Below are 13177 nucleotides of genomic sequence, written 5' to 3' on the forward strand. Positions count from 1 at the left end.
TTTGAAATTCGAACTATTTCTGGTGATGTGCCATTTGAAATATAAGGGCATTATATTGTTTTAAATTTATGAACTCAATCCCCATAATTGACAAAATTTTCTGTTTTAAGCTGCTATCTACGAAAATTATATTTCAAGCAAAACAATGGTCGTTTGCAGTAGGTAGGTTTCGAAACTATGCTGATAGAGAATCTGATTTCTAGTCAGACGCCTTAACCGACAGACCAAGGCTAAATCTGTTTGAAAGTAGAACTATTTCCGGTGATGTGCCATTTGAAATATAAGGGCATTATATTGTTTTAAATTTATGAACTCAATCCCCATAATTGGAAAAATTTTCTGGGATAAGCTGCTATTTACGAAAATTATATTTCAAGCAAAATAATGGTCGTTTGCAGTAGGTAGGTTTCGAGCCTATGCTGATAGAGAATCTGATTTCTGGTCAGATGCCTTAACCGACAGACCAAGGCTAAATCTGTTTGAAAGTAGAACTATTTCCGGTGATGTGCCATTTAAAATATAAGGGCATTATATTGTTTTATATTTATGCACTCAATCCCCATAATTGACCACATTTTTTGGGCTGAGCTGCTAATTATAAAAATTATATTTCAAGCAAAACAAATTTTCCGTTGCTGTAGGTAGGTTTCGAATCTACGCTGCCATGGAGAATCTGATTTCTAGTCAGACGCCTTAACCGACAGACCAAGGCTAAATCTGTTTGAAAGTCGAACTATTTCTGGTGATGTCCCATGCGTTGAAATATAAGTAAATTATATTTTTATAAATTTATTCACTCACCCCATATTTGAGAAAAATTTCTGTGCTGAGCTGTTAATTAAAAAATATATATTTCAAGCAAAACAATGGTCGTTTGCAGCAGGTAGGTTTCGAACCTATGCTGATGGAGAATCTGATTTCTAGTCAGACGCCTTAACCGACAGACCAAGGCTAAATCTGTTTGAAAGTCGAACTATTTCTGGTGATGTGCCATGCGTTGAAATATAAGGCAATTATATTTTTTTAAATTTATGTAGTCAATTCACATATTTGAGAAAAATTTCTGGGCTGAGCTGTTAATTAAAAAATATATATTTCAAGCAAAACAATGGCCGTTTGCAGTAGGTAGGTTTCGAAACTACGCTGCCATAGAGAATCTGATTTCTAGTCAGACGCCTTAACCGACAGACCAAGGCTAAATCTGTTTGAAATTCGAACTATTTCTGGTGATGTGCCATTTGAAATATAAGGGCATTATATTGTTTTAAATTATGAACTCAATCCCCACAATTGACAAAATTTTCTGGGATAAGCTGCTATTTACGAAAATTATATTTCAAGCAAAACAATTGTCGTTTGCAGCAGGTAGGTTTCGAAACTACGCTGCCATAGAGGATCTGATTTCTAGTCAGACGCCTTAACCGGCAGACCAATGCTAAATCTGTTTGAAAGTAGAACTATTACTGGTGATGTGCCATCTGAAATATAAGGGCATTATATTGTTTTAAATTTATGAACTCAATCCCCATAATTGACAAAATTTTCTGGGATAAGCTGCTATTTACGAAAATTATATTTCAAGCAAAACAATGGTCGTTTGCAGCAGGTAGGTTTCGAACCTACGCTGCCATAGAAGATCTGATTTCTAGTCAGACGCCTTAACCGACAGAACAGGGCTAAATCTGTTTGAAGGTAGAACTATTTCTGGTGATGTGCCATTTGAAATATAAGGGCATTATATTGTTTTAAATTAATGAAATCAATCCCCATAATTGACAAAATTTTCTGGGATAAGCTGCTATTTACGAAAATTAAATTTGAAGCAAAACAATGATGGTTTGCAGTAGGTAGGTTTCGAACCTACGCTGCCATCGAGAATCTGATTTCTAGTCAGACGAATTAACGACAGACCGGGGCTAAATCTGTTTGAATGTAAAACTATTTCTGGTGATGTGCCATTTGAAATATAAGGGCATTATATTGTTATAAATGTATGCACTCAATCCCCATAATTGACAAAATTTTCTGGGCTGAGCTGCTAATTACAAAAATTAAATTTCAAGCAAAACAATGGTCGTTTGCAGCAGGTAGGTTTCGAACCTACGCTGAAATGGAGAATCTGATTTCTAGTCAGAGGCCTTAACCGACAGACTAGGGCTAAATCTGTTTGAAAGTAGAACTATTTCTGGTGATGTGCCATTTGAAATATAAGGGCATTACATTGTTATAAATTTATGCACTCAATCCCCATAATTGACATAATTTTCTTGGCTGAGCTGCTAATTACATAAATTATATTTCAAGCAAAATAATGGTGGTTTGCAGCAGGTAGGTTTCGAACCTACGCTGCCATAGAGAATCTGATTTCTATTCAGACGAGTAGATGTATAGTGCCGATATAAGCAACAGAAACCGTACATAACCTCAATTTCCTAACCCCCCCGCAGCGGGGGCCCCCCGCGCGTGGCGTCCTAGTGTCCCCCCTGTCTACCAGAGTGCGCTCCGCCCCCCACCCAGCTTGTGTAGCGTCCTGTTTTGCCCCGGTTCCGCCCGTCGCTGCTAGATGTCGCCAGCTTGTGTAGCGTCCTGTTTTGCCCCGGTTCCGCCCGTCGCTGCTAGATGTCGCGCGCTCCGACCGTCGTAGGCCCCCCCGGTAGAGGGCGGTGACGGTGCGGCGCGGTGACGCGGTGGATCGGGAGGATAATTAAATAAACTTGAATTTTAATACATTTTATTTTATTTTATTTATAAAATTGGTCTGGCGAGGAGTTTCTTCTTCTTTTTATGTCGATTCAGTCGACCATCCCATTGTTCCTGTTCCTTGCGTTGTTCTTCTTCCCGTTCCCGGAGGAAATCTAAATACGAAGTGCACTCCTCGCCGTCCCACTCCGTCGACCACCCACCCGGGTACTCCTGCTGCTCTTCTTTTGATCCACCGGGTTGCTCCTGCTGCTGGTGATGTTCCCTTGTCGTTTCATGTCGTACCGGGAATTCTAACCCCCGGTACTCTTTGTGTGATTTGAATATGTGACGCCCTAAGCGATGCGCCAACATAATATGCGACTTGTCATACGGACAAACCGCGATTTTTTCTAGAACAAAACAAAGTATGATATGTAGCGTTTCCTATAAAACACACATTTTTTTTTTAAACAAAACTTCCAAAAAGGGGGGTTATCAAATTATTTTAAAAATTGTTTTTTAAGTTATACGCGCATACCAAAATTCACGTTTCAATTCACTGTCATTTAAATGTAAGTGTATTATTGTCAAAAGGGCAAACTGCAATTTTTTAGTACAAAAAATAAACAAAAAAATGTATATATTTCGCGTTTTCCCCATAAAACGCACATTTTTGAAACAAAACTTTCAGTAAGTGGGGGGTCATCAAATAATTTTAAAAATTGTTTATTTTTTAAAAGCCAAAATTCCCTATTCACTGTCATTTAAAAGATATTAAAAACGCTCAATTTAATTCGATTATTATTGTCAAAAAGGCAAACTGCAATTTTTTAGTACAAAAAATAAAACATATTTCGCGTTTTCCCCATAAAACGCACATTTTTGAAACAAATTTAAAAATTGTTTATTTTTTAAAAGCCAAAATTCCCTTTTCCATTCACTGTCATTTAAAAGATATTAAAAACACTCAATTTAAATCGGTTATTATGCAACGTAAAAAAGATGAGTATCATATTTTAAAAACAGGTAGAAACTAACCAAAAAAGTGATAACCCAAACTGAAACCCACAAGAAAAGACGCGCACTGTATAAAGGTAATTAAAATATAAAACTTACCAGTTGTAGGGTCGTAGGGAAATGGACATCGCACTTCTGTATTCATTGCACTGAATATAGTCTATAATACACATGCAACGTATTTATACACATGCACTCCTTCCATGGTTGAATTAAAAGTCGAAAGGTCTTCAACCCACAAGCACCAACGCCGATTTGAATAGACGCGATGTTGTCGCCAGACAACCGTGCAGATAGGAGTCTCAGGGTCAACACGCTTTCACACGGGAACGCAACCGCTTCGGACGTTGGACGAACGTATGTTGCCGCAAAAGATCAAGGCCAACTTGCTTTCATTTTTTACAATCTCCGTATGGGATGTGGAATTTCATAACGCGCCGAGTCTAAATGTCGAGTTGTTTTGCTTGTTGAGAATAATAATTAATTGCCCCCTTTATATTTGCTCCGTGGGATTAACGTAATGGGAAAAATTTGTTGCAACGCATGTGGAGGTGTCTTCGTTTGTTAACTTTTAGAAAGTATTCTCGCACCGTATAAATACATCTCATTTTTCTCTGTTTTGTCAGTAGTTGTTTTTGGTATTATTCGTGCAACGTGGAAGCTAACTTAGTGGTTTGGTGTTCGTACAAAAAAGCAGTAAGTACCTTTTTTATTGTTTTATTTTAATTCTTTAACATTTGTTATTATTTTATAAAGGTCCTAAAGATCATCTTAGTACTCTCAACCCGTAACCGCAAATAGAATAGCAGCCAATCTTAAGCGTAAGTTTTTTTTATTTTTTTTATTTTGAGATAAAATAATTAATAATAATTTATAGATGGACTTAAGTCAACTGAATCAAACCTGTCTTGCAGAAGGTGATTTTGAGCAGCCGATTGTCAAACTGCATGAATTGCCGATAGGCGTTCCGTTTAAAATTACTAGAGCCAAAATTGTTAATACAAAATTTGGCAATTCCGTGTTGCTGCAATTAGAAAATTCCGTAGTATTTCTTCCTACTCGCGTGACAGAAGCTTTCCGTCCGAGACTAGAACACTTTGCGTCGGGGCAGTACAAACTGGTCTACGAGGGATCCAAAGATATTGGAAAGCCCAACTCTTTAAAGAAATTCAAAATAATTCAAAATTAATCAACATATTATACAGGGTAAGTCTTATTTACTGTTATATATTTAATAAACCACGATGCGCGTAAAGCAGATCATTCATAGAGCGCAAATCTTAATTTTAACCTTACAAAAATTAAAAAAGCATATTTCCGACAAGTTCACTCTTAGAGATAGTGATGTGTGGCTTAGGAGACTAAGTAAAAATATTGAATCTTGCAACCAAATCGTTTCTAACGAAAAGGATTTATCTATTGGGTTAAAAAGAAAATTACAAACTACAATTCAACATCTGAAAGCTATTAGAAAAATTATTCTTAATTATCAACATAAGCATTTTGGATTGGGATTACAAAGTAGTAGCCGCGAGACAAACACAAATGAAATGGTTGTATGGGAATCGGTAGCGTCGTGTTTCCAGGGAAGAGTTCAGACTGGTGTCATAATTAATTTACTTCATAAAGATTTAATTCAATTTTTAAACGATTCTCGTCCAATATTTCAACAAAAAATTAGTCAAATTTTAAAGAAATTTTTATTGCTGAAAGTAAATACCACATTTTGCGGTGAATTTATTAAGGCAAAAAATGATGTCCAAGGCGAAGTTGATGTTAAATATCTGAGTACCGGAAATGCTGTAGTTGATTTAGGAACAGAATTGAATGATTGGTTTGTTGAAAATGTGCAAGATAAAATTTTAAATCAAATGTCAGAGTTTCAGGAACGTGATTCCGGGTGGGCTTTAAATAATATTATTTATTTAGAGATTAACATTAATAAATTTGAAATGGGTAACGGATCATCCTTCGTTGTGCGACATTGACCAAATTATGATTATCGAGCGGGCTATACGAGGTGGAATTTCGGTGTGTGTTGGTAGATATGCGGAGGCCAACAATAAATATATGCCCAACTACGATTCATCCAGGGATGATTCCTATATCATGTACTTTGACGTCAATAACCTCTATGGCAAGGCCATGTGCGAGCCTCTTCCTTACGGAGGATTCGACTGGATGTCTCATCAAGAGATTGATTCATTTACTGTCATGAACATTCCAGATGAATCTTCCCAAGGATATATCCTAGAGGTAGACCTGGAATACCCGCAGAAATTACATGACACACATAGAGATTTTCCATTTTGTGCCGAACATCGAGTGCCCCCCAATTCAAAGTTACCAAAACTAATGACTACTTTGTATAATAAAGAAAAATACGTCATACACTATCGCAATTTAAAACAGGCTCTCAAAAACGGTCTCGTACTAAAGAAAATTCACAAAATATTAAAATTTAACCAATCTCGTTGGTTGAAATGTTATATCGATCATAATAATAAATTAAGAACCCAAGCAAAGACAAAATTTGGTATAAATTTATACAAATTGTTTAATAATGCCGCTTACGGTAAAACAATGGAAAACATTCGCAAGCATCGTATTGTTAAATTTGTTAAAGCGTGGGATGGTCGCTACGGTGCGAAAAATTTAATTTCTAGTCCTAGATTTCACAGTAGAACCATACTTGATAACAATTTGTTGCTTATAGAATTAAAAAAATCGGAACTTTGCTTTAATAAGCCACTTTATATTGGAATGTCCATATTGGATTTGTCGAAAACGACCATGTACGAGTTTCATTATAATTACATGCTTCCAAATTTGGGTCCCGAAAAATGTAAAATTCAATACATGGATACGGACAGTTTCATTTATAATATCAAATGTTATGACGCATATGAAAGCGTTATTAAGGCCGATTTAACAAAAATTTGACACGTCTGATTATCCTAATGACAATCCCTATAATATACCGCAAATCAACAAAAAGGTTTTGGGGTTGATGAAGGATGAGACTAATGGCACCATCATTAGTCATTATGCGGGGTTAAGGTCGAAAATGTATACTTTCAAAATTTTAACGGGTTCGGTAGTTAAAAAGTCAAAGGGTATTCAGTACAATATTGTAAAAAATAAAATTTCATTTGATGACTACGTAGAATGCTTAACAAATTTTAGGGAAAAGTACGCCACTCAACGAACCATTCGTTCATACACTCACAATGTATTTAGCATCGAACAAACAAAAGTTGCCTTGAGTCCTTTAGACGATAAACGTTATCTTTTGCCGAATTCATATGAAACGCTTCCGTGGGGACATTATAAAGTGCCGTAATTATTTTTTAATATATTTTTGTTACAGATTATGGTCAAACAACTTACATTAGAAAGCCTTTGTATTATAACAATTTGCGAAAATATTAGGTGTAGTGCTGATTTTTTGCTTGAGTCACCTTTGCCTTGGAAACTAACGATACTAATATTTAAATATTATTCGAAATATAGATGGAAGTACCTTAAACAATTAGCGCTCCAGTCTGATGGCAATTCTTTATTAAATTTAGAATTCATTCTGTTGAATAAGAGATTTGGATCGTCTTACAGAAATAGCATTTTGGCAACTCCAACCATTGATTTTGACGGAGAATCCGCTTACTGTTTATGGGTCAGTTATTACAGGATAAAATATTCGGAAATTTTAGTTTGTAAATCTTGTCACTTTATATTTCAACTAGTTAAAAAATTTAAAAAGAAAAATTTTAGACTTTTATTGGATCACTATCATTTACAGCTGGATATAAATAATTTGAATGATGTATATCACGATAAACAATTTTGGTGTCAAAGCTGCTTTGAAGAAGTTTTGTTCACTGTAGAAACTGAAGATGAATGTAATTTAATGCTTCACGATGAGAGGAAATATGGAAAAAAGTTACGCTTTTCTGATAGTCCATTGAACTATTAATACTGTGGTTTTATTATAACATATGTAACTGTAGATAAGACTTTTATGTATTGATTGTATTCCATTGTATTGCAACAAGAATAAACATGTATATATTTAGACGCTATTTTCTTTTTTACCACCACCACAACACCGCATAATAATTACACAGAAGTTTGTAATTGTATAATTTATTTATTATATACATTATTACTATTTTACAATTTCGTTAAATGCTAAATTATTAAATTGTTCTAGTTTTCTTTTGCACTCTTGAGCTTGCATCCGCGCCACTTGCAAGTCTGTATTAAAAAGCGCAATTTGTGTTTCAATTTCGTTGATATTGCACTCTAATCCCGACAACTGAGACGCCAAGTTTCTTTTTAAATTGAATGCCTCACAAATGACACTTTTTTCTCTACCGTCCGTGAACACTTCGAGCCAATCAGCGGATGACGTTGGAGCTGCAAACGCTTCACTTGTGGTAGTTTTCTTCTTCTTCTTGCGGGATACGACCGACGCACTTTGTTTTCGTTTGGTCGCAGATTTTTTGGTTTGTTGCTCTACAGGAACGAAGCTGGACGGGAGCACTTCTGATGAAGGAAATTGCAACTCGAAATTTTCCAATAAATTATACAATTCGTTGGATGTCACAATTTTCTCTTGAGCCATCATATACACGTATTTATGTCAGAACTTCTAAATCGAGACTAAATTTATTTCAAAACGTCTACGTTGTCTACCCACGAATCGTGCGACTTATCCAATCCCAACCAGCGCACGAGAACCATATTGCCTCGTCTGCGCAACACCTTTTCGACGAGATATAAGTCCGGGTTAACTGTCTTCTGCAATTCTTCTTCATAAAATCCGCCCATTATGGGTTTACCCTGCATATCTTGAAGCAAATACGTTACGGGGTTAGTAACCCGTACTTTAACAATTTTAAACAATTCCGTGGTCCAATTCGGTGTATAACCTTTGTTGAAAACGTGCTTGACTTTGCTGATTCTAACGATGTCGCCGACTTTAAGTTTACGAGGACCGAATATTTTTATGCTACTATACGCGGTTTTCAAAATTCTCTTTTCGTTGCTCTTACTCACATCGATGGGTTTCGTACCCGTCGTTCTATGTTTTGTGTTATTGTATTCATCAACGATAGAGGCGAGCACATCGATCCATTTGTACGTCCCGCGTAAAGAAAAATGTCGAAACAATTTCTCTTTGAGGGTACGTATCACCCGTTCGACAATTGAGGCCTTTTTTATGCTATACGTACTATAGTGGTTAATTTTATGCTTATCCACAAGTTTCAGAAACGTGTCGTTGTAAAATTCTTTACCGAGATCCGTTTGCAAGTTTTGAGGGTGCCGTCCGTCCTTGAGAATTTTGGAAAACGCCTTGGCGACTTCGACCCCGGTTTTGGTTTTCAACGGGCGACACCATACATATTTTGAGAAACAGTCTATCACAACCAGCACGAATTTAAAATTTCTGTTTTGTTTGCTGTAGCGATCTAATTGGGCCAGATCCGCTTGCCACAGGTCATCCATCCCTCGTATTATAGTCCGGCGGCGAGCATAATTTCTGCGTGCCGGCTTGTGCAGTTCTCGAACCAGTTGTACCTTCTCTTTATTCATAATGTGTGTTCGGTTGCGATGGAGGATTTAAAACCCTTTGTTTCAATACCTTCATTATATTCTCATTTTCGTTCGTAAGTCGCTCCATTTTGGTTACAATATCATGAAATTGCTGTGACAAAACGGCGACTTTTGTCATGTGCTTTTCCAAATCTTTCTTTGCGCTCATTTCGCTTAGCTTTTGGTGGAAAACTTCGCGAAACTGCATAATTTCATTTTCGAGTGTAGTGCTACTCATTTTCAGTTGTTCTTCAAGACGCGAGAATTTAGTTTTGTCTTCAATTTGTAATCTTTTCGTGTACGCTTCGAGTTTCTGTCCAATAATCTTTCTCAATGCAATTTTTAATAAATTACTTGTCTCATCCACATATTTTTTGTTAGCCACGTCACCGTCGTCGCTAGGCGTTTGGACATTGCAAATTTTTAAATTGTTCATATTGACGTTTCCGTCTGGCATATAGTCGAGGGCGCTTCTAATCACAGTATTAGTGAAGGGTCGTCGCAGCGCGCTAGAACGTCCAAACTTGTCCAGACTCATCGTTAAACTAACGTATAAAACCTGATTCTTTTAGCTCTTCAACGATTGAAACTATTTCGTTATCATGAGACGTGTTGCCTGCGTGTTTCGACGCGATTAGTAATTTCAGACGCTCTACGAGTTCATTGACGTCGTCCCAGTATACATATTCAGTAGGAGCGTCATTATAACGCATATTATAACCTTGACCGCTGTACGAGTACGAACGCGACTGAGATTTTATTAAGGGTCGGATGACCTTGGTATATTTTGGTACAGTCGATGCGCCTTTCAAACGTCCGATCGCGTCCCTGTGCACCTGGGTAGCCTCCATTATTTTTTTATATTGTGCCAAATCGTCTTTTGTGTATGCTATGGGATCTTTCAAAAACACCAAATTATACAAGCCGCGGGTACCGGAATATCTCTCGCCGTCTACAATAATATCGCCAGATCCTTGATGAAAATCCAGCGATTTATTGCCGAGAAACCATTTGGATGATATTTTGTCGTAAACGGGTCCGTAAACAATATCGGTGTCGGGCGATTTTACCCATAAATTTTGAATATATGAATGGGAAATTTCTGGATATTGTTCCAGGTATGATTGAAGGGATGCGTTGGCCACGCTCGATGTGTCAAACACATCATCTTCCTCCTCATCGATATTTTGCATCTCAACGCTCTTATTGGGATCCGGCGTTTCCTGAATTTCTTCCATAGGCAAAAATGATACGTTAACCTTATTTTTTGTTTCTTCGTTCGGTTCCTTTTTGTGTTCCCGCTTGACACCTCGACGTTCAGTTTTTATTTCTGCCGGTGACGGTGATAGCTTTATTTTTGCTATACGTTCTAGCGGCTCGCTGACGGGTTTGAAAAGCTTCCGAATTGACGCATCCTCTTCGCTCTTACCCAATTTTAATGTTAAATACTTCTTTCGAATAGATCTAGACAACTCGTTTACTTTTTTTTTTAGCGCCGCGTCGGCGATGTCGGCGGACGTCGCCTTCATGACTGTTTCTATCGACAATTAAATATCGACTTTTATATATTTATCGAAACCCTTGCGGTAGCGTCCGTTTTTTACGTCGAAATCTTTGACAATTATCAAACAGCCGTACTTTTCTTTCCAGCACTCGGAACAAATTTGTTTAAACGTGTCGTATGAAACGTCGGGTGAGACATGTTCATCATAAACGTGACGTAAATTCATGTCATCCTGTTTAAACAACGCGACAATATTGCAATTGTCACGTATCAATTGCTTGGGTACCTTGGAGTATGTCTGACAGAGATAAATAGCGTCGATGGCCTTGTGTCGGCACATCGAAAAATACTCGCGAATTTTATCTTGCTTGTCGCACGCCACGTCGTCGAAAATAAACAGAGAATTCTCTTTCGCATCGCTGGGGTCGATTATCGAGTCTCTTTCACTGTAGGGATAATATCCAACTCCTTTGACATTGCTCAATACGCGAGATAACAGTTGATATTTTGGTTGATACAACGACTTTGAGTAGACGTAAACATTTTCGAAACTTGCCCCGTTGGGGTTAAAGAGTAGCGCTAACATGGTGTTGGTTTTGCCGCAACCGCTAGGTCCGCAAAACACCGCCCTAAATGAATTGGGTAGCAGTTGACCGTGTTTGCTTTTGTTAAAGAAACCATCTCCGCAAACCAAATCTAAATTATCGATGGGGAGCTTGAGTTTCTGCTGCACCACCCGCATGACTACAATGTTTATTCGAGACACCTCGTATATATATATACGACACAAGCAATTTCCTTTAATTAGTATGTTATGCTTCGCGTCCGGAAGTGGTCTCGTTAACACGCTTATTAACAAGTTACCTTTTGAAGTACACATTCCGGGTTACCAGTTTTGCGGTCCCGGTACAAAATTGGAAAAACGCTTGAACCGAGGCGATAGCGGGGTGAATCCTTTGGACGCTGCGTGTAAGGTACACGACATTGCCTATTCGCAAAACAAATCGTTAGACGAACGTCATAAAGCGGATAAAGAATTGGAAACGCGTGCGTGGCAGCGAGTAAAATCTAAAGACGCAAAGTTTGGTGAAAAAGCTGCCGCATTCTTTGTCACCGCGACTATGAAAACTAAACGTAAGCTCGGTATGGGTCAACAACGGCGTCCCTCTGTTTCGTTTCGACAGGGTGTCGTGAAAAAGGTTCGCAATGCATTAAAGAAGAAACAATTGTTTCATATCGATAACCCTAAAATGCTTAGAAGATCGGCACTGGAAGCGCTTCGAGCTGGCAGAGCCGCTGTAAGAAAAGCGGGAGGACGTAAAAAAATTATGGTACCTAGAATTATACCGTTCGAATCAAAATCGGGCGGTATTTTACCACTTTTACCGTTATTAGGAGCGCTAGGGGCTTTAGGTTCGCTCTCGGGCGGAGCCGCTGCTATCGCTAAAACTGTCATCGATGCGAAAAACGCACGAAAGAAACTCGAAGAGGCCAACCGCCATAACCGAGCTATGGAAGAGATTGGAAAAAAGGGATCGGGTCTATTCTTGAAAAAGAGTCCGCGCGGCGGATTCGGTCTTTATCTGAAGAAACAAAAAAAACTCCCAATAAAGCTACCCAGAAGGGCTCTATACGACGTCGATTTAATATCTCTGGCGCGCAAATTAAAAATTCCTCACTTCAGGGGTGTTTTTATGCGAGATAGTTTACCCCGTCGAATCAGATCGCAAGAATGCGGAATCGTAAATTTGGATGTTCGTCGAAATAGAGGAACCCACTGGGTAGCATACAAAAAGAGGAAGGGAAACGATGTTGAGTATTTTGACAGTTTCGGTAACCTTAAACCACCCGCGGAACTTGTTAAATATTTCGGCAACAGCGCCAATATCTACTATAATCACGATAGATATCAAAAGTTTACGCAATACAATTGCGGTCATTTGTGTTTGCAATTTCTCTATAAAAAGGACTGAAATCGCGGACCTATAAGCAGTCAACATGTCGATCATATTTACGTTAAAAGGGAACACGTCGACATTATCCATCGACTTTGTCAATCCGCTGCAGTTGGATGAAGATGTAGAGTACGGTTTAGCGCTGATTGGATTCCACTCTTACAACAACATTCCCAACATAGATAAGGGTTCGAATAAATTTTACTACTTCGATGGTAACAATAAAGAAAACGTAATTGAAATTCCGACCGGGTCCTATGAAATTAGCGACATTGAAACCTACATTAACGAACATCTGCCAAAAAATAAGGAAGAGAAGAATACGATCCCAAAGTTAATAGAGGAGATATCAATCAAACCCAACAATAATACGATAAAGTGTGAAATCTACAGCCCCGTATACGGGGTAAACTTTAAACAACAC

At 37.9% G+C, this 13177-nt stretch overlaps 1 protein-coding gene and 1 long non-coding RNA gene across 2 annotated transcripts; one reads left to right on the plus strand and one right to left on the minus strand.

Moving 5' to 3' along the window:
- Positions 1-2745: 2745 nt before the first annotated feature.
- LOC132695740 (uncharacterized) lies at positions 2746-3935 on the minus strand. The gene is made up of 2 exons (XM_060660194.1): positions 3799-3935; positions 2746-3092 (listed from the first exon to the last, which is right to left on the minus strand). Exons 1-2 carry the CDS (start codon positions 3842-3844, stop codon positions 2746-2748), a joined length of 393 nt encoding a protein of 130 aa, XP_060516177.1. The 5' UTR covers positions 3845-3935.
- Positions 3936-4262: 327 nt separating this feature from the next.
- Positions 4263-7755, plus strand: LOC132695741 (uncharacterized). Its single transcript, XR_009617877.1, has 4 exons — positions 4263-4395; positions 4456-4520; positions 4577-4905; positions 7070-7755. It is a non-coding gene; the product is annotated as an uncharacterized LOC132695741 (long non-coding RNA).
- Positions 7756-13177: the final 5422 nt, after the last annotated feature.

Source organism: Cylas formicarius, unplaced genomic scaffold, assembly GCF_029955315.1.
Source record: "Cylas formicarius isolate icCylForm1 unplaced genomic scaffold, icCylForm1.1 PGA_scaffold_12__32_contigs__length_19106922, whole genome shotgun sequence".
NCBI classification, from domain to species: Eukaryota; Metazoa; Arthropoda; class Insecta; order Coleoptera; family Brentidae; genus Cylas; species Cylas formicarius.

Excerpts from the sequence above, each read along its gene's own strand:
- LOC132695740 (XM_060660194.1), bottom strand. The coding sequence starts at position 3,844 with ATGAATACAGAAGTGCGATGTCCATTTCCCTACGACCCTACAACTG. Across the intron at positions 3,093-3,798 it reads TCCCTACGACCCTACAACTG|AAAAAATCGCGGTTTGTCCG; the intron begins GTAAGTTTTATA and ends GTTTTGTTCTAG.